The sequence below is a fragment of the Lagenorhynchus albirostris genome, chromosome 9 (genome assembly GCF_949774975.1).
Source record: "Lagenorhynchus albirostris chromosome 9, mLagAlb1.1, whole genome shotgun sequence".
Taxonomy (NCBI): Eukaryota; Metazoa; Chordata; class Mammalia; order Artiodactyla; family Delphinidae; genus Lagenorhynchus; species Lagenorhynchus albirostris.
This window is the reverse complement of record NC_083103.1, coordinates 40,400,857-40,425,104: the sequence shown is the minus strand read 5'-3', so window position 1 is coordinate 40,425,104 and position 24,248 is coordinate 40,400,857. Positions and strand designations below refer to the sequence as shown.

Genomic DNA, 24,248 nt, shown 5'->3' with positions numbered 1-24,248 from the left:
ACAGGCGATACTACATCCTTATGTTAAAACTTTTTCACTTGAAATTTATCTAGTAATCCTTTGAATATTTCATGCTGATCTCTGTAATTTTGTCCTGTATCTAGAACTCTATTAACACAACAGACAACTCTAACAACAATTTTTAATATTATATCTCACAATGTTAAGGGTAGAGAATTTCAGTAGGGCTTGGTTGAGTAATTCTTCTGCTCCCTGTGGCATCAGCAGAGGTCACTTGGAGGTATTCAGCTGGCAGATGGTTTAGAGAGTCTTAGAAAGCTTCATCACATGTACGGTGCTTTGGAGGGGATGGCTGGAAAGCTGGTCTCAGCTGAGAGTAATTGATCAGGGGTCCTACACATGGCACACGGCATCTCCAGCATGACAGTCTCAGAGTTATCAAACTTCTTATCTGGTAGCTTAGGACTCTGAAAAGAATGTTCCAAGAAGCCTGAGTGGCAGCTTCAAGGTTTCTTATGACCTAGCCTTGGAAGTCCTGAAACGTTACTTCTACCGAGTGCTGGCTTCTGTTCATCAAGGAAGTCACTGAGGCCAGCCCAGATTCAAAAGGGGGGGAATTAGAACCCACCTCTCTATGGGAGGAGCAGCGAAGAATCTGTGGCCATCTTTAATCAACCCATGTATATGTAATCCCTTTGCATGGCTGGGCTGCCCTAACTATATCTAACTATGGAGTCTCTATCTGAAGCTTTAGAAAGACGCTTCACAGTATTTTCTTGCCTCCTTCTGAGGAACTCATTCCAGGCTGATGTTTGAGAGTTTACCCCTGCTGATAAATTTCACTGGGCTGCAGTCACTCTTTCTGATGGAGAAACAAAAATATATCCCCCTTTTCAAATTCTTTATTTAGAGTAGTTAGATTGTGTGCATCTCCTTAACCACCCCCCCCCCCTTTTTTTTTAAATCCCTTTCTCCTCTTCTTCAAGATCCTATATTTTTTTGTTTCGTATCTGCCTGGTCTGTCATAAAAAAATTCTGTCATTCAGTTTAATTGGTCTATCTTCCTTCATTTTGTTTCCATTCTTTCACCACTCTTCTCATGATAGAGGGTGAAGCATATTTTTGAAAATTCACCAATTCCTCCTCGATTACCTGAAAAAACTTGATTTTAGAGACTGTGTTCATTTGGAACTAATACCAAGATAGGATTTGATAAAAACATCTATGAAGGATAGAGGGAAGGAAGCAGGAGAAGGCAGTGGAAAACCATGTTGCAGGGCTGATAACTGAGAGAGAAAAGGGGGAGGAAGACGTGAGTAGGAAGAGATGGAATTTTCAAGCCAAAGTCACCTGTGAGAGGAGGCCTCTGCCTACAGTCATGGACTCACAGCAGTGCCCCTGCTGTGCTGAGTCACAGCTGGGAGTAGCTCAGGGGAAGTATGGCCTCGGTAGGAACATGGTGGTGGATCTAGGCGGGGCTTTCTAGGTCAGCTCTGCCCCCTGCAGCAGAAGCTCTGGCCGCCACAGGGCAGAACATAGTAGATGCTAATGGAAGCCCGGGTGGAGAACTGTGCTCCAGTTTGGTGAGAGCTGCTCATGAGGCTGGATTTCCTCCTTGTTTTGAGACTTCCATCTCCACTAGCCCCTGGGAGGTCCTGCCGGCCCCGAGGGACATGGATTCACTGACTTTGGTAAATAGGGAGTCAGATTCACAGGGGTTAAGGTCTAACTCCACCACGTACCATATGTGTAACCTTGGGCAGATTTCTGTGTCTGTTTTCTCAACTCGGAAGGAAATCTTGAACAAACTTTTGAGAGCCCTTCTAGCTCTGATGCCTTCCAGCTCTGACGCATTGTGATACTTAGAGCCTTGATGATTTCCGTGGAGCCTTTGATCTCTTCTCTTTCCAAATTTATCCTTGTGAAAAGGATGTTTACAACTTTTCATTGTCAGAGAGCTGACTCACTGAGACAAATCTGAAGTGTAATTATGGTATATGTGAGTATAGACGTTAACAAGAAATTATCCTCAGACATAAATGGTCTAATAGCAGAAAATGATTGCAAAAGACAGTGGGTTTGAATAGTTTAACATAATGCTAATTTGCTTCAAGTAAAAACACTGATCAGGAACATTAGGTAATTATCATTTAAGTACAGGACCCCAGGATATGAAATCTGCATTTTCATGTTAGCACTGATATCACTTATATAACTGCTTACAGCAAAGATAGGGAATGATTCTAAGTACATTCATTATACAGATTTGCAGTGACAAATCTTGGTTATTAATTTTACCTTTTGTTAAATATCTTACAAGCGGCATCTATCCAATCAGGAAATAATTTTTATATTTAATGTAGTTTGATTAATTACACACAATCTTAGACTGCTATATGTAGAAGATTGGCATATTGCTATGTGTGAAGAATTCTGAGTTTGAATAAAGAAGAAAAATGGAAGAGCTATTTACCTGGAGACTCAAACCCCTTTAATTTAAATCATTTTACAAATGGGGAAACTGAGGCCTAGGGGGTTTATCTCAATTGCCCAAGATCTCAAGATAAAAACTGTTAAGAATTTTATTTTGCTTCCATGTGCCAGATACCTTTAGAAGTTCTTTATATATATTAGCAACTTTAAAAGATGGGTACAACAACCATAAGAGATAGACACTGTGATTTCTGCCGTCTTACAGATGAGGAAACTAAGGTGCAGAAGGGCTGAGTTACTTGCTCTAGGGAGCTTAGAAGTGGCAGAGCCAGAATTTGAACCCAGGCAGTTTAGCTCTGGAGTCCATACTTTTAACCATATACATACTTGCTCATCAATGTAGTGTGTTAAAAAAGGCAGGCTGGCGCTGGAACTGAGATCTCCTAGTTTCCTTGTGTCTTTTCCATAACACCAGTATGAATTTAAAACAAATCCATTTTCATATTTTAAAATAAACACGGCAACTGAAATTGCACAAGTATCTTCCCAGAGGTCCTACTTTCTCGCACGAGGCCCCCAAAGGCAAGTCTCCCCAGTCTCCATCTCCACAACCTCCCAGGAGAAACTCAAGCAATGAACATTAATTAGCAGGTAGGAGTCATCTATAATTGATGAATCACAACCTTCAAAACAAATGGCTGATTATGAAGTGGTTTCAAGTTCCGTGAAAAGCTTTCTCCCAGAAATAAGCTAAACTCTTCTAGGAATAATCTTCATGTCCCATTTGTTGATGAATTTTCCATTTGCTCTTCTTCCTGAGCCTCCCAGGGTGCTGTGCTTGGTCATTCCCGGCCCTCTTACCACCAGCCTTAGATCCTTCAGCCGTAATTAGTGGCATTCCTCACTGAGCTACCCAGTCTTTGACAGGATACCAGGTTGCTGTGTTGGCCTGGCTGTCCACCTAAGGCAAATGTCCTCTGAGCAGGAAGATACTACAGAGTAGAATGTTTCTCTTGACTCATCTCCTGAACCCATCACCCAGCGGGACTTTGCCATTAGCTAACGGCCATCCAAAATGAGCAAATTCTTTGGTCATATCTGTAGCAACTCATTGGTTTTCAACTTGATGGTTTGTTTATTTCACCAATGGTTTCTGTTCTCATCAGGAGCCAGTAGAATAGCAAAAATGTGCTTGCTGAGCCCATCAGTGATGAGAGTTGATTTTCTGATTGACTAGAGTGGGGTGCATTGGTTGTCCATGCCCCAGGGGTATGAAATTATCCCATATTTCTGAAATGTAGCTCAGACCTCATCCTGACTCATGTCTTTCCCTAAGTTAGAACCTCATCACCCCCATCATGGGGTAGTGGAGATGGGGCAGGATTACAGATTTCAGGACACTCTTGGGTATTCCATTAAGGAAGGTGAGCAGAAGGTAGATGAGTGAGTAACCATCAGACTTTGCTCTCTTTTCTTAGGCACTGGTGAGAAAAATCGATGCCTCGGACAATATCTACACCACAGAATCCACCACAGGGAACCTGTTCAGCCTGACCCAAGAGGGGGCTCCCTTGTGCCGCATCATAGCGAAGGTGAGCTTCATGGATGGGGGCCAAGGTGATGGGTCTGGGGAGAGTGTGAGGAAGCTAGTTTGGTGGGGACAGCTGGCTTAGGAAGCCTGTCCTGGCTCTAGCATTTGCTTGTTATGTAACCTTGGAAGAGTTACCTCCCCTCTCTGGGCCTTGGTGTCTCCATCTTTAATAGTGGCTAACTCCTCTGATTTCATTTCCCACTTGAGACAAGAAGATGGTGCTCCTGGAGCCTCTATCATCTTTCTTCACGAGGTGTCTCTTATAAATATCAACCCTTCTCCCTCATCTTCACATATCCCACCAAACCCAAACCCAACATACCTTCCAACTTAGGTTCTTGGCTGGATCTTAAAAATGCCTGCTGTCACTGCACTACGACATGAAGGAAAGACAAAATTGAGGGCGGTGGTTTTCATTAATTACATGGGAGTTGTAATTCATTAACTTCATGGTCAATTTGCCCCTGCACTCATTCTAAGTGTTGGATCCAAACACTTAGAACAAATATAGGCAATTGGTAACTCCCTAGGGGGCTTGCTAAGGCCTTCTGTTTTATTTTTGCCTCTTTTTTTTTTTTAAACTTGAGAAATGACATTACCATTGGGGATAGAATAATGATCTAACTGGAATCAAAGTTATATCCTTCAATAGACTTAAGATGTCAGTCACAAGAAGATGCTCCAGCTCTGTGGTTCCCAGTCCTAACCCTGCAGCACAATCCCTCAGGGAGTTTTTGGAAAACACAACATAAATGGTTTGTCGCCCTCCAAGATTTACCGAGGTCCTGGGGTAAGACCCGGGAATCCACATTTTAATAAGCTCTACAGGGGATTCTGAGGCATGGCCACTCTCAGAATCACTGATCTAAGCCTTTAAGGAGATCTGGAACAGGAGGGTAAGTGCTTGTCAACTCTGGTCAAGGGAGAAGTAAATTGTGTGCAACAGCAATAGCTAACGTTTAAGGGCGCTCTCCACTGTGCTTAATGCCTTGCAAACGTTATTTCTTTTAAATCATAAAATCATCCAAACAAGTAGTTATCATGTTTTTCCCATCTATAGTTGAGGAAGTGGTTTGAGAGGCTGACTCAAGGTCACACGACTGATAAAGAGTGGAGTCAGAATTAGAACCCAAGTCTCTTTAATTCAGAGCTCATGATCCTAAAGCCCACAGTGGTGACTTCTGGTTCAATCCTTGGCCCTTCAGCTTCTTGGGCCAAAGTGTGACTCAAAAGTTCTCAACCCTGTAGGCATATTAGCATCACTAGGGAGCTTTAAAAGTCTCCACTAGTGGGCTTCCCTGGTGATGCAGTGGTTGAGAGTCCGCCTGCTGATGCAGGGGACACGGGTTCGTGCCCTGGTCCGGGAAGATGTCACATGCCGCGGAGCAGCTGGGTCCGTGAGCCATGGCCACTGAGCCTGTGTGTCCGGAGCCTGTGCTCCGCAAAAAAAAAAAAAATCTCCACTAGTAAGTGGCCAAGGTGAATTTGAACCTGGCTGTTTGACAGCAAAGGCTATGCTCTTGTTTGCTGTCCTGAACTGCCTCTCAGCAGCCCGGCTCCCTCCTCTTCCTCCTGTCTGCCTTCTCCTCATCCCCATCCTCCCTTGCCTTCCTCCCCTCTCCACAATCTTTATTATCTACTGCATCCTTTCTATATGTCAAACACTGCACTAAGCTTTCCCTTCATCATCTCATCTGATCCTCCGGATAATCTAATGATGTGTTATAATTATAATTCCCATTTTTAAGAATAGGGAACAGAGGCTCAGAGAGAAGTTCATGCACATTAAATGCAGATGGGATTTTAACTAGATCTGCTGACTCCAGAATTTTAATATCAACCTTCTTCTGTCTCCAGTCCTTGGGGGAGAGTAGACGGAGGGTTGATGCAGAGAGATGATTCCATGATGACTCCCATCTTCCCAGTCTGGAAGATGGAGAGACTAGGTCCTCCAGCAAAATCGATGTTTGGGTTTCCAGTCCTGACAGTGACAAAGGGGCTGGGAGTTCCTGGCATGCCCTGCATAGCATCCTCACCTCCGATGCTCAGGAAATATGCCCAATATGGTAACAGATGTGGGGCAGCTTCCCCCAGTGGCCTTCCTCATTCACCTCCTTGGAGCCCGGTGTGGTCTGTCCTTGGGTCCTTCATCCATCTGAGCTACCCCCATGAGATGATTTGGGCAACCTGTCTGAGGTCTATCCTCTCATCCCCTTGGGTTCCTCTGATGGCCGAGAAATAAAACCAGTCCTCCCTATGACAGTGGTGGCAAATAATCCCATTCCTTCCTGAGTGCAGAGCACTGAAAACTCCCCTGTACGTTGTTGAAATTACCCCCTCCTCACCACTCCAGCTCCTCTATTATCCTCCTCCCACCACTAGCCTACACACCCCTCAAGTGGCCTCCTCCAGCTTTATGACAGCTTACCCTGAGCCTGTCTGAATAATGCATACCATTATACAGCTGGGCTCCGAGCCCAGAGCTTTCTATAAAATTAAACAACCTCCAGCCAACAGTGCGAATCCACAAGCTCAGGCAGCTCCTGGTCCCACTCTAAGCTGAGTGCTTCTTTTCGGTCCTCAATGGGGGCTTCACATTCCATCTCACTTTCTATCTCCTCTCCCTCCCACGTATTCCAGCCCATGGGACACCTTTCATGAGGGTATGAGACACCCTTCTAACCAGGATGCCTTCTGTGACCTGATCCCAACCTGGCTGTCCAGGTCCACCGTCACTGGGTGCTCGGCCCTTTCACAACATTAACTCACTGCTCCTTCAACAGCTGAGTCATGTAGCTGTCACGACCCCATTGTTAACCAAAGATTGCCAGCAGCAGAGCCAGGATTTGAACCAGAATCCCCTCAGTCTGGGTTCAGGATTCCCCCTTCTTCTCCTAGTAGCTAAAAATGCTAAGAAGACCATTTTTCACAGGCTTGGGAAAGGATGTAATGAGAATGCAGAGGCTTAAATATAGTTATGCTAGACTTGGCGTCTCCTGAGCCAAAGGAAGGCTGCCACACTGATCCTGGCTCTCTGCCTCCCATTCTTTGGCGTCATTTCTTCATTGTCTGCTCCAGACGTAAATATCTATCTATCTATCATTGTACATATATAAATAAGATTTGTACTATATATGATTAAATACACACACATATAAACATGCATATATATATAAACATATAAACATATATATATGTAAATATATATATATGTAAATATATATATATATATATATATATATTTACATCTGGTGGGAGGTCATTAATAGCCAACAAGGCTGGCCAGGGAGACTTTAGGACTCCTGTTCTTTCTTCTTACTTTAAAGAGTAATTTGATCTTATGTCAGTGACTCTCTGGGTAAGGTCTTTATGTGCAACCCTTATCAGATGTCCCAGGAACCGTGGGAAAGTAGGCAGGCAGGGATAAAAGACTGTGGAGCAAGAATTCAGAGGGGTATGTGTCTTGTCCCCATACCAGAGCATATTTTTTATCAGAATAATGATGTGCATTTAAAAATCACATCATTTTAAGTGACCCTTTGACCCTTCCATAACCATCCCCTTTCAAATTATGTCAGGAGTTCCTATTCTGTGCTCTTTTAACTCTGCAACCCCTCCCCATTTCAATACACAGCTACCCAGATTTCTTCCTGCTTTTAACGTTGTCTGCCAGACAAGGAGCTCAGCATGGACAGGGACTGAGGCAGTGCCCAGCAGAGGGTCTGGCATATAATAAACCATTAATATTTTTGTGCTGCCTGAACAAATGTACCAGTCCTTTCCCACCAAATAAACTACCCTAAAAGGAAGGAGGAATATTATAAAATGTCAGAAATTCTGAACTCCCCCAGAATTGGATACTCTCATCTTGGTCCCTGCAGTGGTGAGCCGCCAAACTCTGAGACTGCAAAGGGCCCGGGGCTTATCATCGTGGGCTGTGGGGAAGGGGAGATCTGGGGTGACATTGCAGTGAGGCTGTGCTGGGCCGTAGTGGTCATTGCTGCTTCTTCTGGTTACTCATACATGATCCTTTCAGTCATTCACTGCTACGTCCCTGGGGACACAGAACAGTGCCTGTTTCGTGCATAGTACATTTTTTGTTGAGAGAGTTCTGAAAAATCTGACTGGGGATGGTAATTTTGCTGAACCCACCTCCTTCTTCCTGTAACATCTTTCTCAGTTTGGGGAACCGAGGGCAGTGGGCATAGTTAGAGCCAGGAGTGGCGCGGTTACAGGCAAGTGCCCCTCAGGACCAAGTTCAGACCACTTGCTCGTGCATTCTTTCCTGCTGCCACTCCTAGGCACCCCTCCAGCCCTCAGGGAAGGGGAGAAGGAGGAAACAGGGCAAAGCCAGATGTGGGATAGCCAGCTTCCCCTGCTTTGGACGTGGATGTCCACGGTGGGGTTGCCCCCAGTTTGCTGGACGTGTGGTGAGTCGCCTTTGTGATCTGTTGTTCTCTCTCACTTTGCTCCGGGATCCAAGGCGGCTTCAGTGATTTTTCTGCAGAATAAATATGTCCAGTTAGGATGAGCACCTCACTCCCAGACTCTTCTCAGAAATCCTCTCAGACTTCTCCTGGGAGGTCACCACAAGGTCTCAAAAAGGAGAAGTACAGGTTCACATTCAAGAGCTCGGCGGATCAATCCTAAAGGTTTTTTTCTTTTTTCCTTTTACAAATTGGAGTGAAGGAGTGAAAACAAGACCAGTGTGGATTGGGGGTGATTATTTCACCCATCTGGACTTCAGTTTTTCCCACCCCCCAAATGGAAATAAATTATAGTATTGAGGTAAATAAGCTCCCTTTTCTGTGCCTGCCCTGGTGGTGGGAGCATCTGAGAAGTAACAGGTGGTCACCGGCATAGTGAGAACCAGCACGAGGCATCTAGCTTTCAGTTCCCTCCATCTGCCTCAGACTTGTTTCTAGAACCTGTTTCTGACAACTCTAGGCTTATTCCATGGCGGCTGCTGAGGGGTGTTGCCAGGAGTCTGGGAGCCGTGTTACCTGGGGTTGAGCCTGGCCCCAGCACGTGTGCCTGCCCTGGCCCCTCGCCTCCAGTTTAGATTACCAAGAGTGACATTATTCCTGGAGGTGGCATTTCACTGTAACACATGTGGGAGCTTGGGAGTGTGTGTGTGTGTGTGTGTGTGTATAGAAACCAGAGGGGAGGAAACATTCTTTTTTACTACTACGTTCCTGGGTTCTCTGGCTGGGGCCCTGTAAATTGGGCTGACAAAAGCCAGATTAACAAAAGAAAAAAAAAACCAAACAGGTTTATTAGCACTTGCACTGTACTTATGCATGGGAACGGTCAGAGATGAGTAACTCAAAGAGTTGGTTAGAACTTGGGCTTAACGTAGCATCTTAGCAAAGGAACGGTATATTTTTAGAGAAGTGGTAAGACAAAGGAAGAGAACCTTGACTCTCTAGGGGTGGCAAATTGTGGGAGGACACATAGATGGGAAACTAATAGTAGATAAAGACTGAAGTCTGCTATGTGGATTCCTCTGGTTCCAAATCCAGGCTGATAAGGGTCTAATATTGTCTCCAGCGATTAACTCTTGTTCTTCCTAGTAGAGAGGGGAGGGGGTATAATCTTTTTAAATTTATGTCCTGCTTTTAGTCAAATAGGGAGAGGACAGAGATCTTGTTTTGTATCTGCTTCTTCTTAATTGCCTTCAGCTCAAAATAATCTTTACACTAAAGCAGCATATTTTGGGGTGGCTATTCTGCCACCCTACAGACCCCAAAACACACCTGCTGAGTGAGGGGTATCAGTAATTCTTGAGTCAGCCCCTGGAGAGGTCACACGGTGAGTTCATGTGACATTTTCTTTTTCTTGGCAGGAGGGTGGGGTCGTGGCGCTCTTCAAGGTCTGCCGGCAGGACAGTTTCCGGTGCTTGTACCCCCAGGCGCTCCGCACGCTGGCCTCCATCTGCTGCGTGGAGGAGGGTGTCCACCAGCTGGAGAAGGTAAGGGTGCAGCTGGCTGGCTGGGCGGGGCCTGAGGTCCCTGAGCGGGTGGGTGAATGGGGAGAGCGACCTCCTGGTGGACGTCTGGCAAGAGCAAGTCCCCTGAGTCCCTCCAGGCATCATTCATGTGGGGCTGCTGGGATCTTGACTGTGGTCGATGAAGACATGAAGGGGGCCGAGACTGAGGAGCTCAGCGGGAAAGGCAGGGTCCAGAGAGACACTCAGCACTTCCTGGGTGGAGTGGCCAACAGAGCCTGGTTGGCGGGGCAGGGTGGGAGGTGGGGGGGAACACAGCAGGAGGCAGGCAAGTCAGGTGGGGAGGGGTGTCGAGGTTAAGGGCGGTTGGTCCTTGTCTTGTGGCAGGACCCCAGCAGAAGGAAGAGGATCCAGCTCCTCCGGGGACAGGATAGGCATGAGCAGGGTGGGCATGGGTGCCTGGGCAAGCAGGTGGGCTCCACCCAAAGAGGGCTTGGGTAAGGGAAAGGGAAACTGGAGTCCAAGCACATGATGGGTCAACACCACTGGAGGTGGCCAGGATTGGAGGGCAGGTGATGACTTGACAGTCCCAGGTGCCTAGCTCCGGGCCAACCTAGGGCAACGTGACCGATTCCAGCTACCACCTCCCAATTACCCCAGCTTGCAGGGCTGAGGCTGCTTCAACACTTCTGCCTGAGTGGGTCTGAGCCTGCAGCTGGGTCCTCAGGGATGTTAGCAGGAGGGTTGGGAGGCTAGTGCCGACACTTGGGGATTTCTCAACCACATTTCAAGGAAGGATGCTGATTTTTTTTTATGGAAGAGAGATAGAAAGGCCTGGTATGACCTGGTGACAATTGTGGTCCCTGCAGGGTGAGGGGTAGGTACCTCGAGTCTGTTCTTGTGACTGGTCTAAATGGGGATGGGACAGCAAACTTCTCCCCTTCCTCTGCATCCATTTCCCGCAGTCTGGTCCTGGCTGCCCAGAAAACCTCCACCCTACCCTCAGTTTCTTTACTTTGGTCCGGACTCCTAGACAGATGGTCATTTTACATTCTACCCTGCTTCTTTCTAAATCTGCTCAGGTTATGGGACAGAGTCCCAGGATCACAGGCTCTGAGGTGCTTTTAGCTGAGGATGGAGGGTGCATGGGAAATCTGCTCAGTTTACAGATGAGAAGGCTATGGCTCAGAATGGGGAAGTAATTTGTCTGAGGTCACACAGCAAAGTGGTGAAGGAGCTAGTGCCAGCCCTCTGGACAGGGTGCCCCCTTCCCATGGGGTCAGAAGCCTTTGTGTGTGCTTGCTTAGGTGATAAAATGGAGGAGAGAGGCAGTGGCGAGACAGACAGACTGCATGAAGTAAATGCATCGAGCATTTCCAGCTTCATGTGCTGAATAATCCTCTCTTCTCCCATAAAATCTTCTTCCTTAGACAGCGGGAAATGGCCATACGCGTTTGTTTCTCATCTTCTTTCATGCTGGTTGGCAGGAAGAAGGGGAGGAAAAGGCAGAAGGGACTAGAATCACCAGTTCTCCAAAAGCAGTACATTTCTTGGCTTTAGAGAGTTTGCAGAGCAGCAGGGAAACCTCAATCCAGGGAAGAAAGACAGCAGGACTTTCTTTGCTCAGAGTGAAAGCCTGTGCAGCTGGGAAGGCTGTGGAGGCAATTTCTCCCGCGGGGCTCCAACGCCAGAGGGCGCCAATGCGTCTTTCCCAGGCCAGATGGGCCACCGGCCTGGGAGCCAGCCCCTACCCACCGAGCAAGAGGACGGGGGACACTCAGCGCCTGAGGGCTTACTAAGCGCCCCGTGCTGAGCTAGCCCCTTACACGCATTCCCTTCATTAACCCACCAGAACCTCGTGAGGTGAGCACGATTCATATCTTCACCTTGAAGACGAGGAATTGAGTCTCAGCCAGTGTAAGTGACTCACCTAAAATCACAGAGTAAGTTTTGGAGCCAGGATTTGGACCCCGTCTGCTTGTCTAATGCCCAGTCGACCTCACTGACTCACTGGTTTAATGGATACTCTCAGACTGCCAAAAAAAAATCCCTGCCGCTAAACCCGGACCACCTTGCTGTTTCTGGCCAAAGTCCTAATTCTCCCACCCCCAACTCGCACAGGAGAAGGTCACCGTCTCTGGGCTTTCCCCTCCTCCAGGTCAGATTACTTTCCACACGCAGATACTTCTGAAATAACTCTGTGCCCGGCAGTGAGCAGGAGGGAGTCTTGTCAGAAAGGAGCCCCCGTGTGGTCGGAAACAGCTACTACAGCTCTGCAGTCACAGAACTTGCCAAGTGTCTTCACAGGCAGCCTGATTCCATTTGATATCTGCCTTGAGCGTGCAAACATCCCCATTATACAGACGAAGAAACCGAGGCCCAGAGATGTGAAGTGACGTAACAGACAAAACCCCTGGTCCTCTTAGAGCTTACGTTTTAGCTCAGGGGGTGGCAAGTTACAGCCTGTGGGCCGAAGTCATCCTGCTGTCTTGTTTTTGGCACGTACAGCCCATGAGTTAAGAAATTTTTTTTCATTTTTAAATGGCTGTAAAAATATCAGAAGAACATTTTGTGTCACATGAAAATTATGTGAAATTCAAATTTTTGATCCATAAAGTTTTTTTTTTTAACATCTTTATTGGAGTATAATTGCTTTACAATGGTATGTTAGCTTCAGCTTCACAACAAAATGAATCAGTTATATACATACATATATTCCCATATCTCTTCCCGCTTGCGTCTCCCTCCCTCCCACCCTCCCTATCCCACCCCTCCAGGCGGTCACACAGCACCGAGCTGATCTCCCTGTGCTATGCGGCTGCTTCCCACTAGCTATTTACCTTACGTTTGGTAGTGTATATATGTCCATGCCTCTTTATCGCTTTGTCACCGTTTACCCTTCCCCCTCCCCATAACCTCAAGTCCATTCTCTAGTAAGTCTGTGTCTTTATTCCTGTTTCACCCCTAGGTTTTTCATGACATTTTTTTTTTAAATTCCATATATATGTGTTAGCATACGGTATTTGTCTCTCTCTTTCTGACTTACTTCACTCTGTATGACAGACTCTAGGTCTATCCACCTCATTACAAATAGCTCAATTTCGTCTCTTTTTATGGCTGAGTAATATTCCATTGTATATATGTGCCACATCTTCTTTATCCATTCATCCGATGATGGACACTTAGGTTGTTTCCATCTCCCGGCTATTGTAAATAGAGCTGCAATGAACATTTTGGTACATGACTCTTTTTGAATTATGGTTTTCTCAGGGTATATGCCCAGTAGTGGGATTGCTGGGTCATATGGTAGTTCTATTTGCAGATTTTTAAGGAACCTCCATACTGTTCTCCACAGTGGCTGTATCAATTTACATTCCCACCAACAGTGTAAGAGGGTTCCCTTTTCTCCACACCCTCTCCAGCATTTATTGTTTCTAGATTTTTTGATGATGGCCATTCTGACTGGTGTGAGATGATATCTCATTGTAGTTTTGATTTGCATTTCTCTCATGATTAGTGATGTTGAGCATTCTTTCATGTGTTTGTTGGCACTCTGTATATCTTCTTTGGAGAAATGTCTATTTAGGTCTTCTGCCCATTTTTGGATTGGGTTGTTTGTTTTTTTGTTATTAAGCTGCATGAGCTGCTTATAAATTTTGGAGATCAATCCTTTGTCAGTTGCTTCATTTGCAAATATTTTTTCCCATTCTGAGGGTTGTCTTTTGGTCTTCTTTATGGTTTCCTTTGCTGCGCAAAAGCTTTTAAGTTTCATTAGGTCCCATTTGTTTACTCTTGTTTTTATTTCCATTTCTCTAGGAGGTGGGTCAAAAAGGACCTTGCTGTGATTTATGTCACAGAGTGTTCTGCCTATGTTTTCCTCTAAGAGTTTGATAGTTTCTGGCCTTACATTTAGGTCTTTAATCCATTTTGAGCTTATTTTTGTGTATGGTGTTAGGGAGTGATCTAATTTCATACCTTTACATGTAGCTGTCCAGTTTTCCCAGCACCACTTATTGAATAGGCTGTCCTTTCTCCACTGTACATTTCTGCCTCCTTTGTCAAAGATAAGGTGTCCATATGTGCGTGGGTTTATCTCTGGGCTTTCTATCCTGTTCCATTGATCTATCTTTCTGTTTTTGTGCCAGTACCATACCGTCTTGATAACTGTAGCTTTGTAGTATAGTCTGAAGTCTGGGAGCCTGATTCCTCCAGTTCCTTCTTTCATTCTCAAAATTGCTTTGGCTATTCGGGGTCTTTTGTGTTTCCATACAAATTGCAAAATTTTTTGTTCTAGTTCTGTGAAAAATGCCAGTGGTAGTTTGATAGGGATTGCATTGAATCTATAGATTGCTTTCGGTAGTAGAGTCATTTTCACAATGTTGATTCTTCCAATCCAAGAACATGGTATATCTCTCCATCTATTTGTATCATCTTTAATTTCTTTCATCAGTGTCTTATAATTTTCTGCATACAGATCTTTTGTCTCCTTAGGTAGGTTTATTCCTAGATATTTTATTCTTTTTGTTGCAATGGTAAATGGGAGGGTTTTCTTGATTTCACTTTCAGGTTTTTCATCATTAGTATATAGGAATGCCAGAGATTTCTGTGCATGATCCATAAAGTTTTAATGGATCACTGCCAGGCTCCTTTGTTTAGGTGCTCTCTATGTCTGCTTTTTCTCTACAACAGCATAATTAGATAATTGCAAGAGACCATGAGGCCCACAAAGTCAAAAACATTTACTATCTGGTCCTCTACAGAAAATGTTTATCGACCCCTATTCTATCAGGTAATAAGGACATCATGACAGTGACTAAAAGGATAATAACATTTATCGAATACTTGCTTTGGACAAGCACTTTGTTAAACCCCATCTTTCATGGTGTCACTTAATCGTTAATCCATTGGTGCTGTTATCATCCATGTGGTTTGTAGAAGGAAGGGAGACTCAGAGAAGTGAAGCAACTTGCTCAAGCGCACACAGCTAATAGATGGCCTGGCGATCATTTAATCCCAGCTCTGCTGAGCCAGAGTCAGCCTGGGCTGTGAACCATTATGCCAACCCAGGACTCAACTCCAATACGTGAGGCTAAGGTCCATGCTCTTTTCCTCCACGTCATGTTGCTTCCAAAGCTGTGAGATGTTCTAGAGACACCCGGGAGGGCCTGGATCCCCTGTCCCTCCCCCAGGTCCTGCCCACATGGGCTCTGTGATCCGGCTGCTGAGCGCTGGCCTCAGATGCTCTGGTGAGGTCAGCCGTTGTCCACGTTTAGGACGGAAGGTGAAGAAATCCGGGGACAGGCTGATTTGCAGAAGCCGCAGCACGACAGGCAAGGCAGAGGCGAGGTGGGAAGCAGGTGCCCTGGGGCTTTCGCCTGCTGCCCACTCACCCGGCACAGTTCATGCCCTCTTTAGATAATGTCAAAGTCCCAGTCTCCCCCTGATTTCCTGGCCTAGCCTCCTCCCTGAGACTCCCGTAATTAATTGGCAGCAAGAAATGTGCTGGATTTGGTTAAAATCCACTTCTGTCATGCGGCTACCCACCACCGCTTCCCTCCAACCTTAAAGTGGTTCATTAAATCACCCACAGACCCCTGCGGAGTATGAGTCTAGTCAGGTCACCAGACAGCCCATCCATCCTTGGCCCTGCTGCGTGATGCCCGAGCTCTGTTGGGCTTGGAGCATTCGAGTGGCCATAGATTCACCCAGTCGCCTGTTTCTTCTTTCTCTGTCATCCAGTCGTTCACTTACTTTCAACTCACTCGTTTCCTTGCCTGCTCCCTCAGTCCCTCACCATCTCATCACGCTACTAATTCATTCCGTCATCACACATTTGTTGTGAAGCAGCCCAGCTCCGGGAAAACTGTGGCCTTTGAGAGTCAGGCTCTTCTGTATGGGAATCCAGGCTTTCCCACCTACGAACTTGGACACGTTTCCCTGGGCAAGTTACTTAACTTCTCGGAGGTGTGGTTTCTTCATCAATCAAATGCACATGATGAAATCTACCTCCCAGGGCTGTCAGAGATAAATAGATTGCAGTAACCTGCTGCCTGGCGCCCACGAGGCGCTGAATAAATGGTAGCTATTCTGATTTTGGCGGGTGTGATGCCAGTTGCCGGGGTTTTGAATATGAGTGACCTGAAGAAGATGATGGTCTGGTGGAGAAGAGAGCTCTGGCATGCCAGCAGGAGGGGATAGCGTGGCCAAAGATGCTGCCCAGGGCACAGTGTGGAGAAGTCAGTGGGGCTGGAGCACGAGTCCCTACAACCTTTCCATTTTACAGGTGAGGAAACTGAGACTCAGAGATTGTGTTCCCTCAGCTCATGACTGTGTAGTTTGGATTCAAACCCACGTCTGGCTGGTTTCTAAAGCCCGTGATCTTTATACTCTGTGACCCTGGGAAGAGCTGGCCCTTCTGAGGTGGGGACTGCAGGGCAATGGCTCCCAGGGAACCAGGCTCTGGGTACTGGTCCGGGAAGAGGGCAGACGTGGATATTCCCCGAGCAGGTTTGGAGCAGCGAGATGTCAAGACATAGCAAAGGCCTCTGCAGAGGTGCCTGAAGGGTCTTTCAAGTCTCCACGCTTTCTTTTCAGAGGTCTGGTTCATCCTGCCCACAGCCTCTCACCATCGTGCTCCTGCCAGGGCAGCGAGTTTCAGGAAGTCTATCCTGTGTCCTCAGCAGAGAGTCACCCCTCATTCCCCAGCCCCTGCGCTGGGCTCTGGGAGGAGAGACAGGCAGCTGTGTTCCCTGTCTCCCACATGGGCTGGCCAAGTGGTAGCCCCATGGCTATCAGAAGCTGCAGGCTGGTGGTACCACCTGTGCCTGGGGTGCTTGTGAAGGCAGCAGCAAGGAAGCAGTGGAGCTGGGCCCCGAGGACCAAGGTGGAGCTCCCAGGCAGGCCAGGGGAAAGTGGCCTCGGCAGAGGGACTCCACAGCTGGCTGGTAGGCCAGTGGGGCTCTAAGTCTTTTAGGAACTCCGTGCTCAGTGAGTTGGGGGAGCCCAGAAGAGGAGGCAGTGTTCTCTGAGACCCACTTTGGAGAAGATGGGATGAAGAAAATCAGGGCCAAAGAGGGAGTGCGGGCTTCAGAGCCACACAGCCCAGTGAGAGCAGATGGACCCAACTCTGTCTGGTGGCCAGGTGACCTAGCCCACCTGGACTGGTCAGGGCAGCCTTGGGGTGGAGTAGAGCTGGGAAGGTGGACTGGCATTACCAAGGGCGAGAACTGCTGGTTTTGGGGGAGGCTGAGAGGGGGCTAGAAAGTGAGTCCTCTCTGAACCTTGGTTTTCTCTTTATAAAACGGGACGACACCTCCTCCGTGGGGCTGCCATGATGCTGTGATGCAGCAATGCAGGTGGGGCCTGCCTGGAGGAAGAAATCGCCTGTGTCTGTTTCCCTTCCCTCTTTCCTGGCCTGTTCGTCTTCACATTTTCGGGTTGGTCTGGGGAAAATCCTGCAATGCTCCCAGAAAGCCTCAGTCCTGGGATTTTGCCATTGCCCTGGCAGAGTTCCAGGTTGTTCTGAGTGGGTAATGGGACCATCAGGGCACTGTTGTTGCAGCAGTCAATGTTGGACAGAGCCAGGGGCCAGGATGGGGGGGGGGCTGGGGACTAGAGCTGGACTGGGGACTGGGGTCCAGGGAGGGGCTGGGCAGGAACCTAGAATCTAGGGCCGTAAGGGGTGGGGGGCATTCCAAACCCAATGCTCAGACAGCCTCAGACAACCTCCAAGACGGTTCTAGTAATTGCCTCTTCCAGACTTGAGACCAGAGACAATCTTGCTTTCAAAAGAGATTTTTTTTATTCCCACCCCCTCCCTCTTATTTCATTTTTTCAAATAAGGAGTTCGTCCTGTGTTGGAGCCAAGAGGAGAGCTTAATGAAAATCGATGGAGAAATTAATGATGAGCAGCGGGGAGGGGAGGAGGGCTCAACTTCAAGTCTGAGAAGAAAAGCGTCAGTGGCGAGGGATGGAGAAATTGCTGCCTGTCTCCAGGCAGCTCTCTCATCTCATCCCCGTTTCTTGGGATTGAGATGCCCTGACATCTGAAGGGCCAGGCTGCAGACAGGGAGGCCTGGACCCAGAGACCCTGGGTGGGAGGGAGCGGGTTCTGGGGGATGGTGGGGAGGCTCTGTCTCTCTAGCTGCTGCTTTACAGGACTTTCTCTCCACTGCTTGCCCCTTGTAGGGCTGCAGATGGTCAGAAATAGGTCAAATCTGCAAAAAAAGTAAACCGGTTTTTCTCATCCTTTTGCTCATTTGGTTCAAACGATCATTTTGCAAGGAAGGCAGGGAGAGATGGTCATGCCCATTTTACAGAAGGGGAAGTTGAGGCTGGAAGGCATAGAGACAGTGGCAGAGGCAGAGCCTGGGGCCGAGAACCCCATTTTTGCTTCTAGGTTCAGTTTGCTATGCCCCCCACCCCATTAGCCGAAAAGGACCATCGTGTGCAGACTCCAGAGCGAGGCAGCTACTTTATCTTCATGGAGTCAGTTCTAAATAAGTAAGTGAGGCTGGGTGGGGAGAGAGGACCTATGGATGCCAGGCAAGAGCTCTGCTTAATTTGACTTGAAGCGCCTTCTTTACCTTGTAGTAGTTCCTAGAGAGAGGGAGAGAGAAAATGCCTCGGAATGAGATCCAGATGTCTCCTCACCCTTCTTTGGGGCTCAACCCACCTACCCTTATCAGCTTCCGCCAGCTCTCATGCCCCCAGGTGTGGGCCTTCAACTGCCCTGGATGGCGGACTGTGCAGAGAACCCGAGGGTGCCAGGTCAGCTGTCTGTGCTGTGACTGTGGACAGGCAGACCTAAGTGGGGACTGACACTGTCACCTTCCTCAGACCTGCAAAGGGGCTTTCTAGAGGGGGTGTGGCTCATTCCCTTCCCCACCTGCCAAGTCTCCCAACGCCTTCCATCTGCCTTGAGGGTATGGGTGGGGGGACTTGAGGGAGGCCAGGATGTGAAGAGGAGAGAACAGAATTAGGCACTCTGCCCCCCTCCCCCCTCCTCTCCCTGTGAGATTCACTTAGAGATTAGGGGCCAGTATCATCCAGACTGAAGGAAGGCCCTGCTGGCTCCGGGGCTGTGCTGCACTCCAAACCTGAGTTTGGAGAGGGCAGCCTCAGTTCTAAAGGCAGCAGCGGGCGAAGGCTCAGCTCAGCCGGGCCTCGGGTCCCCATGCGCTGTGCAACAGCGCCACCTGGTGGAAAAGAGCAACAGCTGCAGCCCGGCCACGCCTCTTGTGTTGGGGAGAAGGGACGCTGTGCCGCAGGGAAGGAAGCCAGGGCTGCTCAGGGCACTGGACGGGGTGCAGAGGTGGGGCCTGCACCATCAGCACTGGCTTCCCCTTGGCTTCCGGAGTAGGGCCAGTGCCAGCTCGGAGGCCAGCAGGGGAAAGGAAGTTGCTATAGTAGGGAGGGGAGACAGTGAGGAGATTGAGGGAAGATAGAATGTGCAGGTTTCGGGGCAGAATTTAATGAGGGAGGGCCCATTTCCTGGGAACAGCCTGGCACCAACAGCACAGAGCAGGCCAGCCCTCAAAGCACAGAGGCAGCAGGAACCAGCATCCGCCATCCCTTGACAGCAGGTGGTGGGTCCTTTGGTCACACACACAGAGACAGAGACGAGGAGAGCAAAGAATGATGAGAAAGAGGAAGAGACTTATAGGACAAGAGAAAGAAGGGCGATGAAAAGACCCACACAGATAATGAACACACAGTTTCCAAAGAAGTGTTTCATTCTCCCTTGGGCTACTTTAAAAGTACAAATATGGGCTTCCCTGGTGGCGCAGTGGTTGAGAGCCCGCTTGCCAACGCAGGGGACACGGGTTCGTGGCCATGGCCACATGAGCCTGCGCGTCCGGAGCCTGTGCTCCGCAACGGGAGAGGCCACAGCAGTGAGAGGCCCATGTATCGCAAAATAAATAAGTAAATAAATAAAAGTACAAATAATTAGTTTGGGTCTTCCCTGGCAGTCCAGTGTTTAAGACTCTGTGCTTCCACTGCAGGGGTGCAGGGGATCCCATGTACCGCACCCAGCACGGCCAAAAAAAAAAGAAAGTACAGATAATTAGTTTGAAGCCTTGTGATAGCTGGACATGCAGTGCCCTGCCTGTGGCCTGCTTGGACATAGAGTGATCTCTCATGATGGTTTTAATTTTCATCTCCCTGACAAGTAATAATTTTGAGCGATTTTTCTATGTCCTTATTGACCATTCGGTTATCTTCTGTGAAATGTCTGTTTGACACTTTTTCCCATTAAAAAAAAATGAGTTGTTTTTCTTATCAATCTATAAGCTTCAAAAATACATATTCTACATACAAACCCTTTGTCAGATACATGTATCGAGAGTACATATTCTCAGTCCGTGGTTTGCTTTTTCATTCTTTTAATGGTGTCTTCTGATGGATAGAAATTAACTTTGATAAAGTCCAATTTATTGATCTTTTCTTTTGTAGTTAGTGCTTCTTGTCTCCATTTAAGAAAGGTTTGTGTTCCCCCAAATCATGAAGACAGTCTCCTATATTTTCTTCTAGGAGCTTTATTATTTTACTTTTCACATTTAGGTCAATGGTCTATTTCAAATTAAATTTTTTTGGTGTTCAAGATTCAGTGTTTTTCCATATGATATCCCATTGAGCCGGCACCATTTATCAAAAAGACCATCTTTTCACCACTGAATTAAAGTGGTGCTTTTGTTGTAGGTAAAGTGATGACGCAGGTATGAGTCTGTTTCTGGCCTATTTTTCTGTTCAGTTAATCTTTCTTCCCATCCTTGTACCAACATGGCACTGGCTGAGTCCCTGCAGTCTATAATAAATTTTAATATTTGGTTGTATAGATCCTCCAATTTTGTTCTTGTTTAAGATTATCCTGGTAATTCTAAGTTCTTTACATTTCTATATATAATTTAAGATTTTGATTGGCATTTCTTTAAATCTGTAAATAAATTTTGGGATAATTGACTTCTTAAACAGTATAGGGTATTCCAGTCAATAAATGCAGCGTACCTGTCTACTTATATAGACTGTATTTAATTTCAGCGATGTTTTAAGTTTTTAGTGTCGACATCTTGCATATCTTTTTTAAGACTTATTTCTAGGTATGTTTTTATGCTAATGTAAGTTTTATTTAAAATTTTTAATTTTCTAATTGTTTTTAATACATAGAAAATACAATTTTGAATATTGTGTCTAATGATCTTGCTAAATTCACTTATTAATTTTTTTTTTTTTTTTTTTTTTTTTGCCTTACGTGGGCCTCTCACTGTTGTGGCCTCTCCTGTTGCGGAGCACAGGCTCCAGATGTGCAGGCTCAGCGGCCATGGCTCACGGGCCCAGCCGCTCCGTGGCATGTGGGATCTTCCCGGACCGGGGCACGAACCCGTGTCCCCTGCATCGGCAGGTGGACTCTCAACCACTGCGCCACCAGGGAAGCCCCACTTATTAATTTTAATGGTGTGTAGATTCTTTTGGATTTTATACAGGTTTGGATGATGTACACATGTACACAATCATGTGATCTATAAATTATGACAGTTTCACTTTCTCTTTTGCAATCATTATACCTTTTTATTTCTTTCTGTTGTCTTGTTGCATTGGCTAGGGCCACTGTAAAATGTTAAGTAGGAGTGGCCATAAAGGCTACCTCTGTCTTGTTACTGATTTCAGGGGGAATGCTTTTGATATTTTATTCACTGTTACATTAAGTGGCTAGTATCATTTTAAGGATTAGAATACTGAGGCTTAGAGAAGATGAGTAACTTGCTCATTTCACCAAGTCAGCAGGTAGCACAGTTAAGTTATGAACCCAGGTTTTTCTTACTCCTAGGCTTGTGCAACTTCCACTGTACCACAGCTACCTCTAGAAGAGAGGCGCTTAACCCAGGATCTCCATTAGAGTCACTTGAGGAGTCTTTAAAAATACTGAGGCCAAGACTCCACCCAAGACCAATTACATCAGAATTTCTGGTGGTGAAGCCCAGGCATTAGTATTTTAAAACTTCCCCATATGATTCTAATCATCTGGGAACCAGGCAAATAACCACTGGTCTAGAAGCCCATTGGCACAGTTCAGATCCCCAGCTGTGCCAGTGGTGCTTTGCTGAAAACTTGGTACTTTCACATCAGCAGATGCCTAGTGACCCTCACCCAAAGGGAAATGAACTTTTTCCTAGTGACCTTTTGATACCTTCTCACAAACTCCACTCCTTCCACTACCCAATGCCTCCAGAGCATCTTTTCGACAATCTGCTTTAAGGAAAATCACTTGCTTGACAGGGAAATTATTTTCCATTTATATTCTTAAGTGATTTAATTCTTGATTTCTTTCCACCTCAATAACTCACCTCACTGACTTTGCTGCCAAGCTGGTTATATAATCCTTTCCATCCATTGTTCCATTCCCTATTACATATTCATATTTGTTTTTGTCTATTTTGACATTTGGCTTTTAATCAAAGATTCTTGTTTGAAAAAGCAAAAGAAGTTGAGTGGGGTCTGGATGCGTTCATTTGGGAGGAAGATAGTGTTATCCTCCTGAAGGCCCGTTTCACCTTCTGTGGCTTTCTACTGGGCTCCCAGCTCTACCACCACTCCTTAGAACAAATACGTCATTTTATAAAGTGAGCCTTTAACCCCTTACATTGTTCACAGAATTTGTCCTGAACCTTGCCCTCATCAGATCCAGTTTCTGGCTCGTAGGTTCCTTTATTCCACCGAATGTTTTGCCCCGTCCCTTGGCCCACACTTGTCTTTGCTTCCCTGGGCACGACCCTGTTTCACTCTCTGTGCCTGAATTTTCCCTTCGGCTGTACTCTGGGCAGACAGATCCATCCATGAGCAGGATTGCAACTGCTTTGTGGTTCCCACTTGTCTTCTATTTTTTTCTTCAGGCTTTTGGTGTCCAAGTGGACAGAAAGGTGAAGGAGGAAATGTGGGGGGTCTTTAGCTCATGCTCCCCCACTGAGGCTGAGTTATCACTGCATTTGCATGAATCTGTTTATCTGTTACAACAATCAACTCCTCTGCCTTTCCCTAAAAAGTAAACATGCAAAAAGGAATTAGGAAGGAGCAGACCAGCACCACTGATATATGATGGGCCTTTGTATACTAGCCAGTGTCCCTTTGATATTCACATCAAAGCCACCGCTGATGCTTTTCCAAAAACCGGCAGGAGGACATTGCTCATAAATTGGACGTGATGTTTACAGTACACTTGGATTCCTCAACTGCGTGGTTTCCACACTCCTTCTCCCACTGCCCAGTAAGACTCTCCGAGCCCACCCATTCCCTCTGTAGCAGATTCCTGTTGCATCAGTCCTACAGCCCAGGTAGTGACCAGGCCGGACCATCCTCACCAACACGTGAGCACCCTCCCATGAGGAAAGCTTGTCCTCTGCCCAGGCCCATTCCACGCTAGGTAAAAGCTAATTACCTCTAAGTGCTTCCAGCAGCAATTTCTTTAGGGATGTGAAAGTGCTTTGATTAGATTGTTCTCTTGGCATCATTAAGTTTATGACTGAGGATGGGAAGTGGGTGTTTGGGGATGGAGACTTTCCAGAAATGGGATCAGGGTTGGAGGAAGTGGGATCAGGGTTGGAGGAAGCTGGCTCAGGCTGGGCTGCTCCCAGGCCCTCACTGGAGCTGAGCTGAGCGGCCCTCACTGACCTGGCCCTCTCACCAGCTTCTCACCTACGTTGCCTCACCAAAGGCCCCACAGAGGGGTCACAGGGCCAGGAGCGGGGAGACCAGGATGGGAGTCCCGACCCTGGCGTTACCTTGCTTCGTGGCCTGGGCAGTCTCTTCCCCACCCTGTGCCTCTGTTTCCTCATCATTCAGCCCACACTTCACAAGTTAACCACTGTGTGTCAGGCCTCAGCTGGGTACTAGAGACCAGAGAAGATTCAGTACAGGAGCTGCTCTGAGCAGCTCAGATCTAGTGCAGGGATGGGCATGTAAGCTGGGGAGGATGGTCCAGCACGATAAGTGCTCTAGTTGTGGGCACACCAGAGTGGTGTGGCAGCTGGGAGAACAGAGACCCTCTGTCTGGGGGAGGAAGGTGCATGTTCACAGAGGAGGTGACTTCTCACCTGGGTCTGAGAGGGAGCGAGGAGGGGAGGCAGGGAAGATGAGCAGTTCAGCCGAAAGTGAACTGGGCTCGAGATGCCTGTGAAATGTCCCAGAAAATTCGTTTTAGAACTGAGCATCAAGAGACCCAGTAGCAGGCTGGAAATGTAGATGTGGATCTTGGGAAAGGAGGTCAGGGCTGGAGGGCTAGGGGGTCATCATAGTGAGTCATTGAGGCCACTTGGGTTTGGG

The 24,248-nt window shown here is 47.1% G+C and overlaps 1 protein-coding gene across 1 annotated transcript in view; it reads left to right on the top strand.

The window, feature by feature from the left end:
• The window catches only part of INSC (INSC spindle orientation adaptor protein), a 125,253-nt gene that overhangs the window by 70,565 nt on the left and 30,440 nt on the right, over positions 1 to 24,248 (top strand). The window contains exons 6-7 of the mRNA XM_060157779.1: positions 3,873 to 3,986; positions 9,831 to 9,956. Of these exons, the coding sequence (XP_060013762.1) occupies positions 3,873 to 3,986; positions 9,831 to 9,956 (240 nt within the window). The remainder of the gene's footprint in view (positions 1 to 3,872; positions 3,987 to 9,830; positions 9,957 to 24,248) is intronic.